Source organism: Micromys minutus (genome assembly GCF_963924665.1).
Source record: "Micromys minutus genome assembly, chromosome: 5".
Classification (NCBI taxonomy): domain Eukaryota; kingdom Metazoa; phylum Chordata; class Mammalia; order Rodentia; family Muridae; genus Micromys; species Micromys minutus.
In genome coordinates, this window is record NC_137974.1 from 52,359,954 (window position 1) to 52,387,063 (window position 27,110).

At 37.9% G+C, this 27,110-nt stretch overlaps 1 protein-coding gene across 1 annotated transcript in view; it reads right to left on the reverse strand.

Moving 5' to 3' along the window:
* Positions 1–27,110, reverse strand: part of KCNH8 (potassium voltage-gated channel subfamily H member 8) — a gene marked incomplete at both ends in the record, with an annotated part of 386,577 nt that overhangs the window by 28,542 nt on the left and 330,925 nt on the right. The window contains one exon of the mRNA XM_080917518.1: positions 3,374–3,412. Within this exon, the coding sequence (XP_080773644.1) occupies positions 3,374–3,412 (39 nt within the window). The remainder of the gene's footprint in view (positions 1–3,373; positions 3,413–27,110) is intronic.

The following is a 27,110-nucleotide window of genomic DNA, read 5'->3' on the forward strand; positions in this document are numbered from 1 at the left end:
GAGAGTTTGCAGTCATGCCCTAGTTCCAGTTTTGCTCTCTCTGTTTAGTGTTTAAGGTTGGGGGTGCGACAACTCAGCCTCATGTACGGACTACCACACATGCCCATTCTCATGCCTCACTGTCACAGTGGATTCCCATCTCACTGGAACTCTAACCCCAACACACGCTTCCTTTTATACATAGTCTTGGTCAATGGGTCTTTATCACAGCAACAGGAATGTAACTAATACAACTAGTTACTTTGGTTGGAGCAGCTATCTGGGGCACCTGCTTCTCTCTGCTGCCGTCCTCTTACACACTGCAAAGCAGTTCCACTACAAATCTCTCCCTTCACAGTGGTGCCTTATTTCACTGACTAACAGTTTCATGAGACTGTGTTGAGGTGTGATAGTCATATCTAAAGGAATATCAAATTTGCTTCTTGGTACTCTGCTAGAATTCAAACTCAGAAATGATTGATCAAATTGTCTCAAAGAAAGGACAATGATGTGTGATATGTATACTTACATGTCACTTGAAGTCCTAGTCCTTACTTTCTAACTATGACCTTATTAAGCACACCATTTTTAAGAGTTGTGGCTTTTTAAACGTCAAATTAAGAATAGAAAGAAGAGAACATTAGACATTGCATATTAGATTACAAGAATTATATATTAAATAATAGACATCTAAGTTAAGCACTTAAGAATATTTAAATTATTGTGGACTATCACCAGAAATTTTGGTCTATAATAGGCCCTTTCTCCCTTAAGTTGTTTTTTGACAGACAATCTTATCAGAGCAATAGAAATGAAACTAAAAGAGGGATAAAGATGAAAATAACCTTATATCACTGGAGAAGCTGTGTTACTCTTTCTCCTTTAGCTAACAGACTGTTAGTAATCACTAGGTTTATTGGCAATGAAATAGGTAGCTTTACTTATCAAATTGATGCAGCTTAAAATCATCAGAGAAAATCCTTGACTGAGGAAATACCTAAGTCAAAAGTACAAGTACAAGACTATGTGTACAGATCTCAGTGTTATGGTTGCTTTCAATATTAACAATTTAGGTGGGGAAATACCTCTACCTTGAGTTGTAGCCACATCCAGGCAGTATATTTCAGGAGGCTGAGAACCCAGCCACAAAACTTCCCTGTTAAGTGTGTCTAATGAGAACCTTAGCATACACAGAAAGAAAACTTCTAAAGCAAAGGCAGCTAAAATTGAAAGTAATCAAGTTTCTGGCATCCTTCTAAGCACTAGGCCTACAGATGCATGTCACCATTCTTAGCTTTGATGTGGGTGCTAGGAATATTCTCCATCTATACAAGTGCTTTACCCCTTAAAACATCTCCAGAGCCCATCAGATGAAGATTTCAAAGTGGACAAGTGAAAATGTTCAGCGTTTCCCCTCAAAAGACACAAACAAGCAGATACATCTAGTCTAAGCTCTATAGAGAAAACACAAAAGAAAAAGTCAGCAAAGCAGATGGAGCAATCTGCTCGTGGAAGACAAGCTAGCAATAGGGAAGAGAAACTGAGCAAGAACCCTAAGATGCTGAAGAAAATTAAAATATTAGAAGTGGAAAGTTTAGTGAATTAAATAACAACAGCAGCAAAAGCAAAAGCATGCAGTGGCGATCATCATTAGTACATTGTCACAAAGTAGAAGAGACTATAAGGGTTACAATAGAATGTGGAGAAAATACTACAATCACATGTCAGTTGGGCAAAATGAATGAACATAACCACTATATTGAAGAATTCAGAACACAATCTAAAGTTCAATCCCAAGAATCTATAGTAATAATAAAAAGATAATAACTGAACTTAGAGAGACTAGGTGTGATGAAATGACAACTAAATTTCCCCTAATCCAGAGAAAGAACAGGACACCAGAACGTGTGATGCACTTCATACCCCAAATGAACATGACCAAAAAGGATCTTCTCTGTAGTACAATGGAGTCATGATGTCAGAAACACAAAGAAGAAAACAGTATTTGAGAAATAAACTACAACTTACCTTACAAAGGCAAACACACCAAAATAACATACATTCTTTCATCTCTAACCATAAAAACCAGGAAAGATGAAATGACATGTAATTAAGCAAATCTAAGGCAATCCATGGCAACAAAGCCACCATTATAAAATATACTTAAAAGAAAGGGATAGTCACACTCAGCATAAGAAAAGAACATTTCAGGAGGAAAGAGAGAAGAGAGCTGAGAGGGAATTTATAATGTTTAAATATAAACCAGGGGAAAATGTATGATGTATGGGGTAGGGAGAGACAGAGACCAGAGACATATGAGAGAGAGAGAGAGAGAGAGAGAGAGAGAGAGAGAGAGGGAGAGACAGAGAGAGAGAGAGAGACAGAGAGAGAGAGAGAGAGAGAGAGAGACAGACAGACAGACAGACAGACAGACAGACAGACAGAGAGACAGACAGACAGAGAGAGTCCAATATAACATCATTGATGCAACATGGATACAGATGGGTAACACCTGTGTGCATTTTTCAAAATGTTATTTGGGTCAGTAAAATACTCCTTTTGCAAAACTCTGGTAGAAAATTTTCAGACAGAGATTCCTCATTTTTTCCCATACCATGCTTTAATGCTGTTCAACAATAAGAAGCAATGTCATACACGTGGCTGATGTGACAGGAACAGATGGGACACATGGAAGCAAACAGATCAGATCAGGCTTGCTCATGTTTTAAGTAACTCCAAGAAATAGATCCACTTTTTACTGTGGCATCACCACCAGCCAAACACACAAGCAGTAGGCATTAAGAAATAATAGCAATCAAGGGGAAAAATGGTGAAATGCAGTCTAAGAGGACAATTCATAGAGTCAATGAAATAAAAAGTTAGCATTCTGAAGTTATCACTTCAGAAAATGACCATAGGAACTAAAGCCAAACAAAAAATATTAAACAAAAAACCCAATTTAATAAAATTAGAAGTAATTCAAATGCAATCTGAAGGATTGATAGCAAATTATTCGGAATGTTATCATTAAAAAATCTATAAGAAACAAATAAATTCCTAGACAATATGCTCTTTTAAGATATAAACAATAGAAGCAAGAAATGAGGCTTGAGGAGTTATCTTTGGCTCCATACAAAAAAATCCCTACAGCCAGACTCACTGGTTAATTCTATCAAACCTTTAAGGAAGATATAACATCAATATTCTTTAAAATGCTCCATGAAATGGAAAGAGAATGAATACTACCACATTTATTCTAGGAAGTCAATATTATTATGATGTCAGAATGTGAGAAGAAGAATGCAGGTAGGACTGTGGTTAGCTTCTAGGTCAGTCTTAGCAACATAGCAAAGCAAAAATAAAAATAAGAATATAAAACAAATTCCAGCCATACCTGTAAGACCGTAGATTTGTTTGATAATCTTGATATTACCTGAAAGAACAAACAGAATGTTTAACACTTTAAGCCTTTGCAGTAGACTATACATTTCAAGAAATGAGTTCATGTGGGGAACAGGAAAATCTTCTAAAACAGCTTCTAAAGGATCCCACTCTCTAGGACCTCTGCTGTTCATTGTGTATTCATATCAAGAAAGGAATGTCAATAGTTTATCACAGGACATAATATTGAAATCCGTATCACATAGAATATCAAGTTGAAGTTTCCCATGAGACACAACATCAAGTTGACTGTATTCCATGGGACACAAGTGATAGGAGTCAACTTCATCACAGGGAGCTGTTGCTCTCTTTCTGTCTTGGTGTATCACTGGCCTCCTTCAGTTTGCTATCTTCCTATTTGTTTATTCCTCTTGCTTTTTTTGTTTAGCTCGGTGAAAGGTGTTGTCTCTGAAATCCTCTTTGACTTGATTTTACTGCTGTCTATCAACCCTCCTTCTTGCTTAGCTGCCAGCATTAACGAGAGGCCTCTTCTCTCTCCTCTGTCTCACTCACTGAGGTCTTCTTGCTGGGAAAATATCCTAGGGATCATAATTCTGGACTGTTGAAGTTTTTTTCTTTAAGAATCTGGCTACTAGGAGTTTGACCATGCTCCAGTATGGACAGCACAAGCTGGACTTGTGTGCTTTTTTCTGTTGTTGGTGGTTATTTTTTTCTTTTTCTTTCTCCTTTTTATTGTGTGTGTGCAAAGGTGGGGTCACAAGAATTGGGAAATAGTGTATCTGGGATTACTGGAAAGTGTGATCAGGGTTCATTATGTGATATTTCTGAATAATTAATACAAATATTATGTTTGAAAAACAGAAGATCTTATGACTCACAAAATGGCAATAAAATTGAGACATGCTATTAATCATAAAATAAATTTCAAACACAGACATGCAAAGATATGCCATATAATAACTTATGATCACAGGATGTAGAAGGTGTGTAAAATATGTATTATATATGATTTATTAAAGAAGTCTGGAGGTTTTGACATATCCCTAAAGCATGTTCTGATATTACCCACATTTTTATTTAAAAAAGAACTAATTACAATTTCTTATATTTTTATGTGGTAATAGAAGCTACAAATTAGCATAATTTTATTCACATGTACAAATACACTTGAAAATCATTCACATGGTGGGCCAGAAGTGTTTGGTAAATCTGTCTCCCATTCATCACGCCCCCCCCCCCGGATGATTAGGAAAGAAGATCTGTCATTATTTATGCACATGTGGCATCATTATTGCTGTGCAAATACATGTTTCATCAATGTTTAATTTTATGAAAGCAGTCAGCTCATTCTGCATCTGTTTAGTTGCCTAAATATGCATTAATCAGAAGCATTTTAGACATAAGTTTGCAATAATTCCCCAAACAGTGACAAATAAGACAGCTGAATAATTAAAAATGTGAAAAACAAGACAAAATTATGGTGCTCTTGCTATTGTGGTAGACATGAAAATGTGCTTTAAAGTTCCTATTATTTACAGCTTGATCTAGAGAACAAACACTGATATTCAGGTTTTAGTATCCTCTTGTTAGACACGTCTGTCGAGAGATGTTGGTTTACAGTCATGGGATGTGGGTGGGCATCCAGCTCCTAGTATACTGACTTAAGGAATCTGAGTTTAGGGTAGATTTTCTCTTCTAGTATGTCTTAGGCATACTAATATGAGTCACCACTGGATCTCACTGGAAGATATGTTAGACACGGGATGTCCAGCTCAGGTTTGAGAACACAAGTTAGTAATGCACTTCTAGGTACTCCTGCTGCTGACCATGGGCAAACTTGATGGCAAAATATTACAGATTACTGTCTTTCTTCATCTGTTAGTTAAGAGTTCAGCATTTGATTAGCACCTTGATATGTCAGGAGTTAATGTGTACTTATTCTCTTTGTGATCACATAAGGTACTGTTGCTAAATAGGAAAGAAAGTACTAGATAATATGAGGCCTTTCTTAAAGTTGTTGCAAGGCAGTAACTGATCAGCAAATTAGGTGGTATGGGGGCAAACACATTTTTATATAGTTTATATAGTTAGTAGTTTTCTGTCACTGATAGACTCTTTGAATAAATTTGTTTACCATGATAATAGTCATTTATGTTAAAGGAGTCCAATGTTAAATTCATTCTGGTAAGTAACACTTCATGCTTATCTAGATTGCTAAAACTTGGGAATTTGTAGCTAAACTTGGCTCAGAGCTTCTTCTACAATGAATTCCATACCTACTTTGTAACAGAATACCTTGAGAACTTGAGAATATGTCTTTAACAAATCAGACTCCAGTGCTCAGTTAGTAGTGGGAGGAGTACAACAATTCAGTCATTAGGATCTGTACAAGACCAAACTAGTCCACTTCAGCACCAATATAGGAGGGCCTCATGAGGCCTTATCTGTAGCTGAAGAGATATCTCTTGGCTCCTGATGGTTTCTGGTTCAGGGAGAGTCAGTTTTCTTCAGAGGAATATAAAGTCCCTCCATAAGTTGCCTAGGCTTCTATGGATGACCCCTCCACCTGTGTGCATGTAGGCAGAACTAATTTGACACAGTGGGTTATTACTTAAAAGATAACCAAGAAGACATGAAGTTGGGAGACAAAAATGATTGGGGGAGATTCAGAAAATATTCAGTAGGAGAAATTGAGGGTGCATATGCTCAGAATACATTGTATGCAAGCATAAAATTCTCAAAGAAGAAATCAAAAATAGAAAAGGAAAGAAACCACATAGCAGTCAACTGTGTGACTTTTCACTTCTCTCCAGGCTCATGCTCAGCAATGAACTACATCCATAATATTCATCAGTAGGTCACCATAGCAACCTCTTCTCCAGTTTCTCTGTACCCTGATAATCTGGGAACCAGTCCAAGCAGCTAGCATCCCATTTAGGTACTGGTGGTTAAGTCTCCTTGGCCCCATCCTCTATGCCACCTGTCTGAATACTTTGATCCAGTAAGCATCCACAGGGTCATAATTTGGGCCCCACCTGGCAGAGTATCTTGAGACTTGACTCAAGCACCACACCATTGTCATCACTGGAGAGATTGCCCCAGTAGCCACTAAATTGTAATGACCCCTATCTCTTCACTGATTGTCTGAGACAGTAAGCTTCAAACACCTCCTATCTGATGTGAAATCAGCAAAGGTGGGCTAACAGAAATATAGGGCTAAACTCCCATTCAACACAGGTGGACCAGAAATTGATACCAAACATACACTAAAAATTTCATTCTAGATGCTTAAGTTCTAGCACAAAAAATAAAAAAAAAGAATATCTAAGAAAATATGTCTCTCCAAAGATCAGTAATCCCATAAGAATTTGCTCCAACAAGAAGTACCAAGATGAATCTGGAGATAGAATTTAGAGTTACAAATGTGCTCAAAGAGTTCACTAAGCATAAAGAGGAAATGAATAAACATCTGAATGAGCTTAAAGAGGACAGAAAAAAAATAAACCTCTCTAATTGAAGTCCAAGAAAACACAAACCAAGTACTAAAGGAAGCAAAGAAAATGAGTCAGAGCTTGAAAAGTGAGTCTGAATTAAGCAAAGGAACTGTAATACACAAACTAGATGAACATGGAAATATAAAACAAATCAGCCACCTAATACAGTGACTCAGAAGGAAGACTCACATCAGACTAAGTCACACAGAAGACAGAATATGAAAAAAAAACTGGACCAACCAATTAAAGAAATGATACTTTTAGGGTGTTGAAGAGATGGTTCACCAGTAATGAATATATATCTATCCCAATCCACATAATTATTAGAAATATCTTCCAGGGTTAAAGGAGAAAGAAAAACTTTTCTTGGTATAAACAGGTTAAAGAAATCCATGTCCATCAAAACTACCACCATAGAAAATACTAGAAGAAATAGATAAAAGTGAAGAAGAAGATAATCAAGAGGCTACAGAAAGTTAATATTATAAGTGAACAATAACTGCATATGTAGATCATAGCACTGAATCTTCAGATTTGAGTGTGTAGCTTTGGGTTGCCTGAAGAAACCAGAAATGTAGAAGTGCTCATACTTGACACGGGCTGTTTAACTCATATGTCCTAAATGTTCTTCAACTTTGTTGATGGATGATTTCATTTACTGAGTATCCAGATGCTGAATTCCATGTACAGACATCTGGTTGGCCCAATGACAGTATGGCAATGTCAAGCATCTCTGGTATGTATGTTATGTAAAAATTGTTTTCCATCAGCTCTGATTGATTAATAAAAAAAATCTGATCAGCCAATTAGTTGGGCAGAAGAGATAGGGTGGAACTTTCAATCCCAGTCCAGGGATCCCAAAGAAAACCAGAGAGTAGAGAAGGACCATGAAGAGAAAAAGATGTGGAAAGACCATATAGATGGACCAGGAGAATTTGTCATTAGATTGTGATGAAAGAGCAGCCAAGAGGACACATATGTATCAACATGAGCCATGACAAGACTCAGAGGCAGTTCAAGGACCATTTGATTTGGTATCAACAGCCTAATCAGGTTAGAATAGAAAAGAATCTGACCAGCTATTAGTGCCCACCACTGTTAAAAAATATATCAGGTCACTGTGTCTTTCCTATAGAGCTAAAATGGGCTGCAGGATGTAAAATTTCCCGGTAGTATTTTGGGATCAAAGCGGGGTGGAGGGGTGTAGGAAACCCACCAAGAATGACATTTACAAAACTCCTCATTTAATTGATTATAATTTTCATGGACAGAGAAAATATAAACAAAATATACATATATGGACATATCACAGTAACAACTATCATTTTTAATGCTAACTTAAAAATGACTAAAATAAATTCTCTAGATTTTTTTCTGGAAAAGGGTTCTTTCTGGTTTCCTTCCTTTATTTTCCTAATACACAGTTTAGCAAATTCTGTCAGATGGTACCAGAGCAGGATTTGTTGAGGACAAACCCATCATGGAAGGTTGATGTCTCCATTTTTAGAAGTGACCTGAAAAGTTTATCAGTGGTACTGAGGCATTATTTGTAACTTCTCTTCACTCTGAAATTCCAACATGAAGCTGAACTATCTTGACTACTTTGAAACTGAAGGAAGCATATCTTCATGGGACCATTTGGTAGACTACTCATGATATACAGTGGTCAGTGGCCAAGGATGGTAAAACTTTACCAGCACTATTTCTTTGATACACAGGCCAGAATTCATAAGCCAGTGTATGGATTTGCACATGTACTCTTAGCCCTGCAATCTTATAGATACCAGGATGAACTGGCTGGAAAATTTTCTACATCTGAATGGAAAAATGTGATGTGGGATGCTCTACTTTTAGCTGAACAAAGTTCCTCATTTAGCAAATCAATGATTCCATAGTTTATCATCTTCACCGTTGCAGTAGTGTAAACAATTTTGATGTTTTTGGATAAGAATATGAATGAAGCACATTCACAACAAAATCCCGTAACTCACGTTGTTACAATACATACTAATAAACGAGTAGCTGAATGTTTTATAATAGAGCCTCATAGCCAATTGATCCACTCTTTTATCTCTGATCCACTTTTCTCTCAGAGACTTAAGTGGTGTGTAAACATGTAGTAAAATGATATCACTGGAAACTCTTCATTTAGACAGTGGAAACTCTGTGTGGTCCTTCTGTTCACTGCCTCCCTCTGCACATAACATTCAGCATAGGACAAGTGACACAGGTTTCTCTCTCTCTCTCTCACACACACACACACACATACAAACATACACACACACACACAGAGAGAGAGAAAGAGAGAGAGAGAGAGAGAGAGAGAGAGAGAGAGAGAGAGAGAGAGAGAGAGAGAGAGACAGAGAGAGAGAGACAGAGAAGCATTTATACTCTGGGGGTTGCTGCTCATTACAACGGTTTCCTCATTCACAAAAGATTCTCACATAGAATTGAAGTTTAAAAAGTAGTCCTTGCAGTGTTACGTTTTCTAAACATACTGTCTGCATCAAGAGCTGATTATGCCAATAAGTATCAATTATATGTTACTGACATGCCAACTATAAACTAAATTTTGGTTAATGTGGGGAATGGAGCATTATGGCATTTCACATCAGCAGATGAGCTAGTCACAGTTACCTTAGCATTAACTTGGGCTTCTTCAACCTGAAATATATACATAAGCCCTTCACAAATCAGTTATATCCTTCTTGTATGCAGAATCCTATCAAATCACCCTTTTGGACAAAGGGTTGGCATTCCACACCGCAGAGCCATGGTCATCTGCATAATACCAAATGGAGGCTTTTATATAACAAAATGACTTCACTTTGTAGCATAATTTGTCTCAACTATATTATTTATTTCCCATTTTAAAAGTTAGACAGAAGTTGAGTATTATGCACATGTCTTAAATCTCAGCACTCAGGAGGCAGAGACAGAAGGATTCCTGGTCTACATAGCTCTAAGACATCAAGAGCTGTCAGACTCTGTCTCAAAAAAGACAAAAGAAAGAAAGAGAAAAACAGGTTCAATTGTCCATTGGTACAAATAGCATTAGTCAGACCTTGAAACTAGGTACAAATTAGGTCAAGCATGCATATCTCTAAATCCAACTCTAAGAAACAAAGTTTCATTCTAAAAGAAAATTCAAAGGCATTCTTTATAATTATTTTAAAACTTTGGAAAAGAGAATGGTTTTAGAAAGAATGTTATAAAAATTGTGCTTCATGTCAGTATAGAATGAAGAATAGAAATACACATGATTACATTAAAAAATTCAGTAGAAATTACTCAGGAATGATCCATGGGTTTTAACGAGTTCAAGCTTGAGAAACTAACTCTCAAATCACTAATTTGAGAGTTAAGCAGCTTGAGTCATCTGACAAAATAAATGTAGCACTTAAAACAACTGTTCAACTGAATCCCTATTCCCCAGAGAACTGCTTCTGATCAGGCTATACTGGTCCCCGGTTAGTCTGTATATTCAAACACTCTCATGGTAAGGAAGCCCAAGAGAGACTCATAAGGCATTCAGTTAGACTACCCTCTGAGAATTGCCCTTTTGAGCCAATCAGTTAAACAAGATACTTGGTTTGATGTGAGAAATCTATATATTCCATCTCCCCATGGTTCTCGCAATATTAATATCAAACAGAAAGCATACAGGCTGCCCAGGAAGCCAATTACATAGTGAACAGGAGAGCTCTACCATTCCTTGAGTTGAAGTCTGTTGGAGTCAGCAGATTGAAATGGAGTGCTTTGCTTATTTGGACTAAAGTAACATGGTAAAGCTCACTTAGCCACAAGGAAGTTGTCATAGAAGGTAACAGGCATGTTCTACATGACAAATGCACATGTATGCTTGCTTAAAATATCTCTGAAATATCAGTCTGAAGAAGGGCCTTCACCCTTTTCCCAGATATTCAATGGTTCCCACCTGAGAAAGGATTCCTCATGGTTAGTATAATGTAAGGCTTCTAAGATAGGTGTTGTTCTATTGAGGGTTGTTACTCATATATATGATATGGAAAATATTATTGGTTAATGACATCTTGGTTAAATATGCATGTCTGTGAAAATTTTCAATGAAATTATAAGACAATGAAATCTAGGCTGATCCGTCCCTGCTGTGGTAGTGACATTTTCCCATGGGGCCTCAAGGATGAAAGCTGCCAGGATTAAATAATTATATCATAAAATGCACCTGACACATTTTCAATTTTCACCTGGGATCTCTTTCTCAACAATATCTCCACTCATAGTGCTTTCTTTATTGGAGAAAATAAAAAATCATCTTCTAGTTTTCCACTCATTTTCTAATTTTTTTCTTAAGCAGTTATATGTTTTGATCCTGACCTTTAGTTGGAAGGAAGACAGCACCTTCATCTCTTAAAATAAATAGTGAAGAATCCAAGGATTGTGGGAAGATGGGGTGAACAAGCCTGTCCTGAATTTCACTACTGGAATGAGTTAGACTGATCACATAAGAACTATGAGGCTTGGATTGAACTTTCAATTTGATGCACCCAAGAAGAGAGTCTCCGTGAAAGATTGTCTAGAAGAGACTGGCCTGTGGTAGAGTCAGGAGAGAGCTAGCTGGGCACTAAGCATGCACACATTCATTTTCTCCCTACTCTTCACTGTGGATATGACTGACCAGCGGCTTCAAGTTCCTATACTCTTGACTTCCCTGAAAGATGCACAGTAGCACGGAATTGTGAGATTAAAGAAACCGTTTCTCCCATAAGAACTATGCCATCGAAATTGGAAAGGACACCAAGAGAGAAGCTTTGTCACAAAGTCCCATTCCCAAAGAAATGGAGAATCACAGTGACACCCAGCGTAGTCAGCCTCCTCTTATAAATGTGGAGGACACATGGGACAAGTCTATTGTGAATGGGCATAACAGTGACAGTGGGACATTCTTAAAGTGGCCGAATTTAATCATGTATACATTTCTCCAAAGTGATCCCTGTGTTACATGTGGTATTTGTGTGCCTGTTGTTCTTTGGAAAAGTATTTTTCTAATTTTCTCTGTGTTCTAAGTTTATATCCATGTTTCCAAACATAAACTGCTGTAATTGGGAGAATACATGCCTGAGTGATTTCAGGAACGATGTTTTTCAATTTCAGTAATTTAGCCTTTATGCCTATTGTATGGGACCTTGTGCTAGCCTGTTTCTTTGGGGGTATGCAGGAAAACTATATCCTTCCATCTTTTGGAGGACTCTGGCTTTAGAACTATGAGTATTAATTCTAATCCCTGTGCCAACCTTAACTATGGGTCTAATGCTTCAGGCTTACAGATCCGTATTCATGGCTCTCTGACAGAATCCTGTTTGTTTGTTTGTTTGTTTGTTTTCCATAGATGATGCCAGCTTTTGTATTAATCACCAGGATAGATATATGACTAGTAGGCTCAAGGAGATATGTAACCCGTATACCAATAGTAGTATTAGGATGCAAAGATATTTCATTTGGCTTGCCAGACATGAGTGAGTTTGTGAATGCTGGGAAATGCAGTGACACAGAACAGTCACCATATGTTCTGCTTTCAACGACTCTAATCTTAACGGAAGAAAATGGAAGTGGGATTACCACATCATGAAAAGCTTAACGTCTTGCAGATGTTTATCTTAGACTTTTCCTTAATCATGTTCCTCAATGACATGGAACCAAAGCCTTTAAATCTCATTCATTTGTTGAAATGTACCTTCCTACCCTCCACCCCCTCAGTCAAAGCTAGTTTTCTGGTTTATAATTTCAATCCTTTCCCAAGACAGAGTATATTTTTTGAGTCATGTTTCTGAGTTCTTGGCCGCTTTTCTCTCCACTCAAAGCAACCACTCCTTTGTCCCCAGGATGCTGGGTGTAAATAGTGAACAAGTAGCTTGAATTCCATCAGACTGTAGGCTGCAGACTCTGCCTGCTGAGCAGTCTGCTGTACTGTGAGCAGGCTGTCTCTGCCATATGCTGTTCTTTCTGCTGCCTCCATCCCTTTGGGAAACTTCATGGGAAAATAGTATGGAAGCTGTTTATCCTGGGATTTTGTGATTTGTTTTTCATTTCAATTTTATGTCTACCAACTTAGCTCATTTACAACTGCTTTGATCATGCCACCCACTTCCTTCTGCTGTGACAGCTGAGCCAGGGTTTGAGATTAGGGGAAAAAGAGGAAGCAGAAATGTCCCAGGTGACTAAGGATGGCCTGTGAAATGTCCCTAGACTCATACAGCTCCAAGCAAAGAAATGTTACCTATAACAAAGCACTCAGGATTGCTCTACCAGCTCCCATGTGAGTAAATTCTAAGAGAAAGAAATTCACATGTAATGTATTTGTAATTTGGCTGAGAAGTGTGAACAAAACCTAAACTAAAAATAGTGCTTTATTCATTTACAGACTCAGTCCTTCAGCACAAAAATATGTGTACTTGAGTATGTGGGTGTCTAAGATTTACGAGGAATGTGTTATTTGCTGGCAAATGTGATACACACATTATTTAAAGAGTATTCTAGGGAGGTGTTTATTCAGTTTAATTAAGAGTTCAAACTTCTTACTGAAATAAATCTGAGACCATAAAGAATTAGCATATTATTTGGTGTATTTGAAATGACTGCGGAATGCATAGTTCACATTTCCTCTTTTAAAACATGGGGCAAGAAGAGGAAAGGGAGAAAGGACAGCAATGGACACACCCTGAATACCACATTTGTGTCCACTGGAAAGAAATTCTCTAAGAGTGAGACCACAATTCTAGAACCACTAATGAGTAAGTGTTTGCAAACAAACAGGAGTATATACATCACAGGAGGAGAAAGGCAAAGATGGGCAAAGCATAGTCATTCACTATCTTTCTTCACCTCTGGTATTGAGATATGTTTCCTGAAATACTGAGATGCACTGGGTATTGTAAGGGCTAAGACCAATACAGTTCAGGCTAATAGGTCGAGATGGATGTGATTACAATCTGTCTTCAGTTCCAGACTGAAGCCTGACCAGAGCAGACCAGGTCTCTTCTTTCTGAGGAGGAGGAAATTCTTAGAGAAATCTATCAGGTTTTATTAGGAAGACTGGAATTTGTTTAGGTTTCAATCCTTCTCTAATTCTGAAATCTCAGGGAATATACCACTCAGACACTCAGTTTCTATGTCTATGAACATGTTCCAAACTCCCAGAGATTAAAAATAAATTAAATAATCTAATGTAACAAATCAAACATGATATCCTGCCAGTAGACACTGGCCTCTTTTCCTCTGTAGTTCACTCTATGTGCCACCAAGTAGTCACTTTACGGTCATTTGGTGAGATTATCTCTCATTTTGAAACACGTGCTTGCTGTGGTTTGTGGGAGACTTTATCCAAGTGAGCAGTTCAGAGACGTTCTCAAAGACTGGCTTTGTACTTCTATAAGAAAGTAAACTAGTGCTTCTCTTTATGTTAGTTTGAATGGGTTAATGTCATAAGAACACAACAAAAATTTTCACATGAAATGAAAGTCCCCACTTACAGGTTGTCTGAATTGTCATAAAACATCAAAAAATTTCACTAAATATATAATATACAAATTTGTATAATATACAAAAGGGTCTATACATAAACACATATATTTTTGTTTATTGTCAAAAAGTGCTGCGGTTCATTTACTTATAGGTTTGCATTATAAATATGTTTTATCAGTACAAAGTGTTTTCATTTAAATAATGCTACATTTCCTATTGCATGTATCTGGCTCTCTGCGATTTTAGAATGAAGGGATTGAGCTAGCCTTTTTAACTTTATTTTTTGACTGTATACTAAGTTCCAGTTGGGCTTTGGAATCAGACAGTTTGCAGATGAAGTTAAAGATTCTCATCGCCCCTGCTGACTTGCTGAAGATCTCTGGATCAGTTTTAGCTTCTCTGATCCTTAACTAGTTTTCTTATCTGGAATATAAACATGTCTATTACAACATGAACTGTACCCCAATGGGTCATGTGTTTGAGTGCTTAATCTGGTGGCATGGTTCTGAGGCGTTAAGAAAACTTTTAGACAGGAAGACTGCCTGGTGGCTACTGAAGCAGGCCTTTGAAGTACACAGCTCAGCCTTAGTTCTGTGTGCCTTATTTTCAGTAAGATGTAATTACTGGAATCTTCCAGTACCACACACCGAACCTGTGCACTGTGTCCTCCCTACCGTCATAGACGAAATCCCTTGAGACTGTGAGCAGTAGTAAATGCTTTTCCCCTTCAGATGTTTCTGTTAAGTATTTTGTAACTGTGATGATAAAAAAAAAAAATAACCAGTGCAACATCCAACTTATTTATATGAGCTATTGTTGGGATAGAATACGTGAAGGTTCGTAAAGTGCTTAGTGCAGAATCAACACGATCTTCTCACAGGTCCTTTGCTGTGAGGGTAGAGCTAGACTGTGCCTGCTACAGGGCAATTACAGGGATGACATTTGTTAAGTTCTAAAACCTAAACCACCACCCAGAGTGTTTGTGTGATGGGGGAGGCTATGTACCATACTCTGTTTCAGCCGGTGGGTCTGAGGGTTCCTGGCAGATAAAGTAGGCATTTTGTCATTCTGAAGGGCTAAATATACATAGAGCTAAGCCTATTGGTGAGCATGTGTGTTCCTGTGCTAATTTTATATGCTTTATTTCAGGCTAAACATCTGCTGTTCCCTGCAAAGTAGAAACAACCGTGGAAGGAAATATGTTTCTTTATTTGTTTTTGCTTTTTTCCCTCTTATTTATGGATGGCAGGTGACATTTCTTTTTTTACCTTTCCCAGGCCAACTTACCTCTCCATCTCCTGCAGAAGCTTTAAAATCTAACAACTCATGTTTCATAGCACAAGAACAGCTTGAAATGGTCAGATGGCACCAAGTACAGTTGATGTGGGGCACATGCCACACTCTGATTGACAGCAAGAGGCTATACAGGACAAAGTCCAGGGCATCATCAGTGTCCCCTGTGATAAGGACTTTGCTTCCTGTGTGCAGGTCAGGCTTTTACCGACTGCCTAACATATGAGAGATGAGATCTGCCAGATGGGTTAACCCAGCTGTTTATAACTTAATGGGATGTTGAAAGATGGTGACCCTGTTGTAGAAGGCAGGTCACTCGGGCTTGTCTTTAAAAGGGTACATGTCCTGTCTCTTCTCTTTCCCCACGACCAGTGCTCTCCCACACCTTTGCACCTGTTCACCACAGCCCAGGACAGCAAGAGCCAGAGCCAGACAACTGTGGAAATCTCTGATGCCAAAATCTCTGATGCCTTAAGCTAAAATTAACTTTTCTTCTTTTAAGTTGATTTTCTTGGGTATTTTCTCCCAGTACAAGAGCTTACTAACATAATGAATCACTATGGTCCCTTAAACCTTTTTTTTTAGTGTATATCTTAATGAGGTTTGGGTACCGTGGAAATGCTGTTGAGAAATATTTTCATGGAAGCCTACAGTGCTGCAATTACACAGAAGAGACCCATCTTCCTCATCCTTTGCTCTGCTTCTTCTAAGATGTCCTGATACTAGCTCTCATTCTAACTAACAGAAGAGGTTTTACAAAGGGCCACTCTTTGGCTTAAGAAGAGAGAAGAATAAATTCCGTCATTTGATAACTTTTGGGATTACAAACTTGTCTTCCTGAAGCAGAGGTCTAGGTACTATTTCCCATAGGGTTTTGGCATGAATCACATCCTAACATATTCGCACCAACAGTATAAGGTGCTGGTAAGTCAAACCCTCCACTTGAATGATTTAGTCAGCCTCCATTCTAGGGAGCATGGTGCTGCCAGGTATAGATTCAGGATAGCTGAGTCATATAAAAATTATGTCAGGGTTAGACACTAATATGCATTCAGAGATTAGTGGAGCCAGACTTCATGGGGATCTTTAATAGTGGAAGTAGATGAGGACAATAACAGTGCAGAGAATGAAGCAGTGAGCCTGAGTAATTAGAAATATTGGGGTTGGGTGGTGTTCTTGAGATAGGTCAGCAGGTAAGAACATTTGCCCAATAAACCAGTTTCTAAAGTGTAGTCTCTGGAGAAAATGGTAGCAGAAGAATGGTCCTCTAAAACCTACACACACATTTATGGGTGAGTGTACACACACACACACACACACACACACACACACACACACATGCATGTATACAGTGTAAAAGAATAGAAAGACACATTGGGACACTTTGCTACATTTAGAAGTAGGAGGCACCAATTGTGAGATGGTCAACAGTCAAGTTCATTCAAACACCATGAGCATCATGACAACTCTAGGCTCTGGAGATGTTAAATGAGACATCTTTGCCTTCAAGGTACCATATTGCCTTAATCACTTCTAAAACCACCTAAAACCTAGAGTATAAAAGGAGCTTCCAAACATAACACTGGACGCAAGGACCATATCTAGACTGTCACCCACTGAGCTCTCCCAGCCGGATGCTCTCTTAAGCCCAGTAACAGTCTGAAATAGGTGAAAGGGGCAGACCACAGGACACTTTGAAGATTTTTTATTTTTGTTTCCTAAAGGAAGAAATATTAAGACAGACAACCAAAAACCAAGACACCTTGCTGAGCCACAAGTCACAAGGAAAGGCAAAATAATAAAATGACATATGAATCCCTCCATGTGTAATTTTCTGAGAATACTTCTCTCAGAGTGGGACACTATTATGTTCTCTTCCTATCAAAGCCCATGCTAGCTGATGTAGGTACACACAGGATACACTTGGAGAACTAAGAATCTAGGCTGTCAGATGTAATTTTTGAAATTATTACTACTTGGTAAATTGTTTTAAAAGGAAACTGCTTCTGAGCATCCCAATTTTATTTTACATTGAAACAAGGACTAAATTTAAACCAAGTACTTTCTTTGGAACAATTCCCCAAAGAGTCTTGGTATGAATCACATCCTAGCATATTCACATCAACAGTATAAGGTGCTGGTAAGTCAAACCATTCACTTGAAGGATCTAGTCAGCCTCCGTTCTGGGAAGCAGGGAGCTGAAAGCTCCTTATATATCCTTATAGATTCAGGATAGCTGAGTCATATAAAAATTGTCTAGGCAGATACAGCTCAAAAGCGCATGCACTATAACACTTTCATTTGATAGGGCTGCTATGAAGCAAAAGCAAAACTTAGAACTGGGGCCCAGAGATATGGTTCAGTTGGCAAAATGCTTGCCACACATAACACATACCATCACACTTGAACACATACAGAACTACATGCATACATACATAAACACGCACAAATATCCACACACACTAAGTAAATAAATGCATGACTAATGCTGAGGAGAGGATGTGAGGAGAAAAACTGGACAGATTTATTCACCTGCATTTCAGATCTGCTCCCCACAATTCACCACTGAGGACAATGGATGGACGAGTTACACACTGGTGAATTATTTTATAACAACAGGTAACCATTTCTGTTTTCTAGAAATGCTTTGTGTTTGCCAACTTAAGTTACTGTCACCTCTCAGAAGTTTCTTTTTTCCTAATGAATGATTACTTTTTGCCTTCATACATGAATCTTTTATTTTGACTCCAATCCACTCCTCACCCCAACTCATTCTGAGTTGCTTTCTCTAATCAGATCTAAGCTCTGTGGCATATTTTTAAAGAACACACACACCTACTAGTCCCACTAAGCTTGTCTGCATTCAGTAAGTATACTGTGGGCTGTCCATTGTAGCATGAGATATGTGCTAAAGACACCACCTCTCAAGAAAATTGACTTTCTTTCTCCAATCAGCAACTAGCCTCTCACCCAGGAGTGGAGTCCTGTACTCTGCAGCATGCCCTAAAACCACCCATGCTAGAATATTGATTAGATTAGTTGGTGCAGGTCATGTTTTGGCAACCAAAGCTCCAAGAGTTCACCAGGTAACTGCTTGTTGTGTTCAGAGAGGCTGTGCTCCAGCTTTACTCTCCAGCCTCTGGCTCCTTCAAATTTCTTGTCCTTACTTCTCTGTTCTCTGAGCCTTATGGGGAGAGCTTTGACGTCATCCTCAAATTAGTCACAGCTTATCCCGAGCAACACAGAGTAATTGGTGGCTTCTTTACTGTCTCGGGTAGTTGTGTTTTATGGGTTGACCTATTTCTATAGAACGTGGTATGTTAGCTAGAATTCAAAGTCAGATACTCTCTATTCCCCTAGCGGGAGGACTTGCAGCACTCACACTGCAAGCTCTTGTTTTCACTGTTGAGTTTAAAGTCCCCACAAGGCTCTTGAAAAGCTCCTGTTTGGAACTTCTAGCAAGTGAAAACCTGCTGAAAAAACTGATTTTTATTTCATGTGCCTCTTTCAACTGTATCAACAGTTTCATTGGCTTTGCTGCTTCTGAAGGATGCAAGTCTAAATCCCTGTAGCTTTTCGCTTTAGACTTTACAATGGCTCTATAACCCATAAGGCCTTGCTCTTCATCTCTTTAGGATACATATGTCAGCATTACGCTTGGGCACATAGGGCAGTAGAGTAGAGTATAAGATGGAAAGTCTTCATAAAGTAAGCAATCTATTAGGAGGCACTGACCAAAAATAAGAAAATATATAATTCATATAATTTTGAAACCTGTTAAATGCTCTGTATAACATAAACAAGACAATGGAATAAGAAAGTGGGAGGGGACAAACATCATGTGATGGGAAAGTGGGTGGGGCAAACACTAGTGTGTGGGCAGGTAAGGCCAAAGAAGCAGCACCGCGGGCAGGGGAGCAGGTGCATAAGCCAGGACCAGGACTGACAGTGAGATGAGGAAGGCTGAAGTTTCTGCCAACACAGCAAGCACCAGGTGGCCTGGGAAGGGAGGCAGGCGGAGAAGAAAGGCGCAAGACCTGGACAGTTATTGTGAAAAGTCCAGATTTAATGTCATCCCACAGAAAAACCACTGAAATAAACTAAGTTGAAGAGTAATAGGAGGCAATTTATAATTTACAAGTTTCACCTTTATAGTCTGAAGGAGATATGTTGCAAAAAAGAATAAGAGTGAAGCAGAGAGAATCATTACATTTAGATTTTATGGTTAGATAGCTCTTTCAGTGATACACAGACACACACACAGAGACACACACACACAAACACACAGACATGCGCGCACACACACACACACACACACACACACACAGAGAGAGAGAGAGAGAGAGAGAGAGAGAGAGAGAGAGAGAGAGAGAGAGAGAGAGGACAGAAATAACCCTTAAAATTCCAGTATAATTGTTACTAAAAGTCTTTTAAAAATCAAATTCAGCTTAGTGTAACATGTAATAAGCTACATTCAAGTGAAAGGTGCTTTCTCTCTCTATACACACACACACACACACACACACACACATATATATGGGTGTGTGTATACATACATATATGTGTATATACATACATACATACGTACATACAGACAGATATATATTCCCATATGCACCATGCCATGAAGATACATGGTATTTCTATTCCTTAAAATGTTCCTCTATAACTTTTAGTGCATGCCTTCTCTTCTATTTCTCTCCTTGTCTAATGCAATTGTGCCTTTTCTCACTGTATATAAATAGGAGTTAATTCTAGAATCACACATGAACGGAATCATACTGCCTGATCTTATTTCTTTTATGGTTTGCACTTCTTTTACTCAACATAATTTCATTAACTGATTGACTGAATGAACAATTTTAAGACATCTTACTCTAGTCTAGGCTGGACTGGATCTCTTGTGGTGCTTCTGTGCAAGTCTTCTGAGTTTATAGCTATGAACCACCATGCCAGCTTTCTAAAAGTGCTTTAAAAATTCTTTTTAAAGTATTTATTTTGTTGTTGAGATTATATTTTTGAGAAGACTCTTTCATTTTAGTATTTCTTAGTTGGCTATGGTTCTTTGTGCTCGGTGGAGGCTTCCTTAGCTTTTTTGTGTCCACCTTAGCATACCTATTGCTGCTATTTTTGTTCAGCTTATGTCTAGGAATCATGTTGGGGAGACATTTATGGGTGTAGATTCTGAGTTTACTAGAAGACAATCTCATAGCAATCTCTCTGCACCTCTGGATCTTTCAATTCTTCTACCGTCTCTTCTATGATCTCTGATCAGGAGTTGCATTGTTGATATAATTTGGGACTGAACTTAACATCTCTGCAGTTTGATTGGTTGTGGTTTTCTACAATCTTATATATGAGGTTTCTTGTTATGTGTGTTTTGGTGGTTCCTAGTAAGACCCTGTAAGTGTTGAATAACATTATGATACATCATATTCATATATTTCATACATCCAAACATTTTTCACAGGTATATAAGAATTTATGATACATTATTAACCAGTGAAATAAGACCAGACAAGTTGGCCATATAATAGATATCTGTACAGCTGAATTATTGACTTAAGGCTTCAAATGATGTATTAAAACACAATGACTCAAAGCAACTTAAAAAATAAAGGGTTTGTTTTAGCTTACAGTTCCGCATCAAAGTCCATTACTGAAGAAAGTCAAGGCCAGAACTCAAACAGGGCAGGAGTTTATGCAGAGATCATTGCTTACTGCTTATTGACTTATTACCCATGGCTTGCTTAGCCTGTTTTCATTCACTTCCTAGGATGATAATCTCAAAATTTGACACAGGCTATTGTGAGTTTGACACTCCCATATCAATAATCAATTAAAAATGAATTGAAGGCTTTTTTATGGCTTCATCTGATGAGGGCATTTTCTCTATTGAGGTTCTCTCTTTCAAAATTACTCTAGCTTGTCAAGTTGAAATAAGACTAGCTAGTTTAGCAAATGTTAGGTAGATTTATAGATGACAGATAAGAACAGGAAGAGAAAAGGAGAAGTAGAGACAGACAGACAGACAAGGCAGGAGACAAGGAGATGTAGAGAAGACCTAGACATATAATGATGAGAGAATTCTAAAGACAAAAAGAAGACATGAAAATATCCAGGAGAAGTGATAAAAAATTCCATAAGGAAGCAACAGTTAGACTAATAAAAGTTCCTCACCATCATCAATAAATCCAGGTTAATGCCTTAGAAAGAATGAGAAGAAGAATCAGAGAAATTCATATATACAAACACAAAGGAAAGCCAGGCATCCCTACTTCCCTAAAAAGTGAGCCTGTCATAAGTGCTACAGAGTACTGTTGTGCATATAGAGATGAAGGACACCACCGCAAAAAACAATCCTGGAAACTAGTGCTCATACATGAACAGCGATCATGTGATAGGCAGGACATTGAGGTAAGTGGGGAAATTGGAGCCTCATTCAGTTACGATGTCAAGCAAATTTGTTAACTTTATGGGAAAAATAAAGGGTTTTACTTCAGATCATTAACAAAACAATTCTTGACAGTATAGAGAAAGGTAAAAAAGCAAAAGTTAAAAAAGCAAGGAAATAAATTCAAATATCTTTATGACCTCATGCTGTGAAATCAGCTTTTCAAAACACAATATAGATAAAATTAGCCTTAGAAGATAATATTTGTAAATTCTGTTTATTAAAGTAGTATCATCTGTGTATTTTATGATACTAAAGGTTCGCGTCTTCACTCAGTGGATGTTTCAGATAGCTGTGGCTGAGAGGAAGAGATAGCTACTCACTAGAGCATGGGTCAATCTTTGATGCAATGCTGACTCCAGTAGAGAGAGCTTTGCAAAATGGCACATAATGCTATTTTAACATCATGTGTGTCTGTAATCTCAGCACTGTGCAGGGCTGGTCAAAAGAGTGAGTTCTGGATTCACTTAGAGACTCTGATTTAAATAAATAAGTAAATAAGTAAACAAACAAACAAACAAATAAGATAATGTGGAAATTAAGGGACATTGACATCTGACCTCCACATGTGTACACTTGAGTGTAAGCCCTGGTATAATCATAAAGCACTAAGGGAGAGCTTACACAGACAAAACCAAATAAGACCATGAAATGAGCCTGGGTGTGGCACTGGGTTTGCTGAGGAAAGAAGAGAGTATAGGGAAAGTCTGTAGTGTGCCTTGGACACACTAAGTCGTAAATGTCTGCCTGCAGCAGTTCAGAGTATGAAGAAGACCCTGAATGGAACAAAAACACAGACCTGAAAGACCTGCTGTACTCTTTCTTGTTTTGTTAAAAACCAGGTGCATTTAACTCCTACGTTTTCTCAAATATATTAATTTGCTTGCTTTTCATTATTTAAAAACCAGTATTACATGTAGTGTTACGACTCTTCATTCAATACGCGTTACTATGCTGAAGCATGTACGTGTTTTAAGTCCTGAAAACTGGATGTAGGTCCTCTCAATGCTCAGTACCTTACTACTACTAAGCTTTATCTGTTCTCCTCTTAAAGCCTTTTATTTTGAATCAGGCTCTTTCTCATTTTCAGGTTGTTCTTGAACTTGGAATCCTCCTGCCTCAGTCTCAAGAGTGGTGGGAATTGTAGGTGTGTACAATCACTCTGTGCAAAAGCAAAAAAAAAAAAAAAAAAAAAACTCTGTGGTATTCAGATTATCAAGCACATTAAAAAATGAGGGGCTTATGGTAGCAACAGTGGGAGGACTTGGGTGTTTTATAAGGTTTTAAGCTGCTGTAGCTCAGCAGCAGGAACTGATGCTGAGGGTCAGGTCTCTGAGGTGCCCTTGTTTCCCATCCAGAGCTTCACTTACAATGTTGGGCTTACTGCTTGTGTTTACTGTAAATAGCAGCTCAAAGAAAATGAAGTCACAGTGAAGTCTGGAAGCCCCTAAATCTCAGGGCCTCTTCTCCATTTTAACTAAAGAAGGAAAAAGACCGAAAGAGGTGGTTTATCTCTTATGCTTCACAGATTATAATCAGAAAATTGAAGTAGAGATGATAAATCTATTTATAACTTTAATAAGCTTAGTCATCATTAGAAATCCCTATCATGACAGACTTAAAATTTTCTTCTCCCCCAATTGTTGGCATTATATTGCTGTACAGCCATAAAACCATCATCAATTCCAAATCAGCTCTCACTGTGCTCAGCAATACAATATTTACGGATAGTACTTGAACATCAGAGTTTTTTTTTTTTCTTTGCTCTCTAATGATTTTATTTGTTCATGTCGTTTTTTTCCCCTGACAGTCAAAGACTGCTGGAGTAGTGAGAAGGCTTTCATGGGGTTCTAGAATTACACAGAAGAGTGGGCCAAACTTACCCAGCCAATGAACTGTACTATGAGATTTTGGAAATATGTATCTCTCTCTCTCTCTCTCTCTCTCTCTCTCTCTCTCTCTGTGTGTGTGTGTGTGTGTGTGTGTGTGTGTATGTATTAGTATGTGTCAATAAGCATTTTGAGCATCAAATAATCCAGAACAATAAACGTGTCAAAAGCTTTCATTCCTAAATGCCCTCATATTTTTAAAATAAATATACACATTAGCTTAATTTTATTCAGTGCTCAGTGTTTATATTTTGACCCCTATCAAAACAGTAATGGTAACTATTTTATTTTTTTTGCAAAGACTATCTCTTCATGGCATTTTTATTTCAGTCCCTCGGTCCTTGCCATCAAGTAGCAGCCTGACTGCTTCCAAGTACTTTCTGACATTTCTGACATTTCTGTGAGAGGGACAGCTCCTTGCCTAGGTTCAGATCAGTACTTCTTGCATCCATCTCTCTTTTCCAGTGTCTTCTCAGGTTCACTTTATATTCTACCTGAGAGATGTTCTACAGAGAAGCAATGCTTTAGGTTGCAGCCCAATGATATATCCTGCACTGAAACAATGCTATGTTCAAAAGGAATTATAAACTTGGAAAAAATGCACCGATGAAATACATGGATAAAGATGCTGGTTGCTGTGGCCTCTGGGAAAACAGAAACACAAAAGCCCAAGCACCATGTTGAGAGAGGTATTTATCAGGGCAGGGGAAGAGGGTCTGAATATTGTTGTTTTGCAAGAATAAACAGCAAAACAGAAAGGGATGGTTTCACCAGCTAAGGAGTTAGAATGAAGGTCAGATGAGCCATCTTGTGTGGGAATTGAGGAATACAGTCACTGAGGGCTGGGGTATTAGCCAGCACCTAACTGGTATATGCAGGGCACAGCACATCTAGAGGCTTCAATGGAAGAACTGTCTCAGGGAAGGCTGGATTGCAGAACATAGATTTCATGTTCTTGTTGACCTGAGTAGCTGAAATCTGAGGCCACAAGGGACCAATGAGCAAAAGCCTTTAAACACAATGAGGTGTCAGTAGAGCTCAGAGAAACCATTTCAGGAGTGTGGGAAACACTTCAAGAGTAAGAACAAACTGATAGTCATCTAGCAAGTCTAAGATGATGACGAACATGATAGAAGTGATTCACTGATGGTCCACCACCAGAAGAAGCCGTATCCCATATAGGAGGAATGATGTGGATGTGTTTTCATAAAGGGAACATACCTTTAAACAAAATTATGACATTGCTTTTAAAAGGACAACATTATATGGAGTTAGAAATGACAGTATTGAAGAGTAGAGGAGAAAAGAAAGGAGTGGAGAGGAATAGACAATAAGCGATAATAAATAGTTAAGATTATTCAAATACTGAGATTAGACCTCCAAGGATTTAAAGCTTGGTATCGGTATTAGTCTAATAAATAAAAAACAGTGGATAATAGTTCATAAGCGATTGGAAGATCCATTTATTGGATGAAATTAGACTCTAATTTCACATTATACTTAAAACTGAATTCAAATAAGAGAGTTAAAAGTTATCCCAAGCTCTAGTGGTTAACACTGATTGAAAGCTTCCTGACATTGATCTGGCAGACAATTTTTTTTTTTGGCTATGAGTCTAATTGTTACTAAGGAAAGACTAATTAGATTATATCAAATTGAAAGGTTCACAGCAAAGGAAACAGCTGATGGAGTAAGAAATGGTGTAACATGATAGCCAATCATACATCTGATAGAGATTGATATTCAAAGTGTACAGGTAACTCAGATAAGCCAAAGGCAAAAAGATGAATAGGAGCCTGATTCAAAATGGTCCAGAGATATTCTTCACAAGAAGATATACAAAAGGAGTTGGACACAAGTAATAAACAGAGAAACAAAAATAAAACTGCAACAATGTATTGTCTCTCAGTGGCTGGCATGGCTGTTTTTTACAGAGCTGAGAAGTGTGTTGCTACAGATTGGAGAAGTGGGAATTCTCACATATTGTATGTAGGAATGAATAGCATACTCTAAAGGACCACTGATCTAACAGTTCTATTGCTGCTTGTGTATGCAAATGAGATGCCATCATTATGTGTCTGAGGTATGTGTGTGTTTGTGCCATTGCTTTGTTCCTCTCAATACTCAGTACAAGGCATCAATTTAAATGCCTATCAATGAACAGATGAATAAAGAGAATACAATATGTACATATTTGGAATAGTATTGACTCTTGATGATGAAGAAAGGCCTGTGATTTACAACATTGATTAGACTGGGTATGTGGGAGAGTTATACTTCATGAAATGAGCATATTTTTCATTTGTGCAGTGAAAGGATCCTGTATGAGTCCCACCTAATGTGAAATCTATGGAAGGCTGGAATCATGGAAGCAAGGACTAGGGTGACAATTACTTGAGGTAGGTAGAAGAGAAACTTTTGCCAGTGGTCACAGAGTAGAAAATTTCATCTCTATTTCAGCATGGTGACTACGATTAAAAGTGGCATATTAAACACTTTACTATTGTTGAGAGTATTTTAATCTTTTGTTAGGAATGAACATGAATTTAAGAAACATGTCAATTAGCTTGATTTGTGGATTTAATAATATATGCACATTTTAAAATATTATATTATAGTTCTTAAAATTCATTTTTATACTATCATGGAAGACACAAAATGTACGACACTGGGTTTTAATATTTGTCCTATTACATGAGGTGCATGGGAGCTATTTCAAGAAAAAGCTTTTGGTCAACTGTATTCCTTAAACTTGGGTCTGTTTCCTCGCATGCTGTACTGGTCACCTGAGAGGTGTGCAGAACCACAGCCACTGTGAATCTGTTTGCTCTGCTACAGAACTGGATCAACACTTACCTTAAAGACTATTTTAACCCCAAAAATGTTTTCTATAGGAATAGTGCTTAGCATAACAGGTAGCTGATAAATATTGACCCTTGCTGTTTTTACTGTGGTAGAAATGAATGGGGTATTGCATTTATCTAACATCACTCATATCACCTAGAGGGAAGAATGTGCAATGATTGTTTTCTATCTATTTCTCAAAAGACAGGATGCTAACAATTACCCAAAATGTCTGTGTAATATGGATTAGTCAAA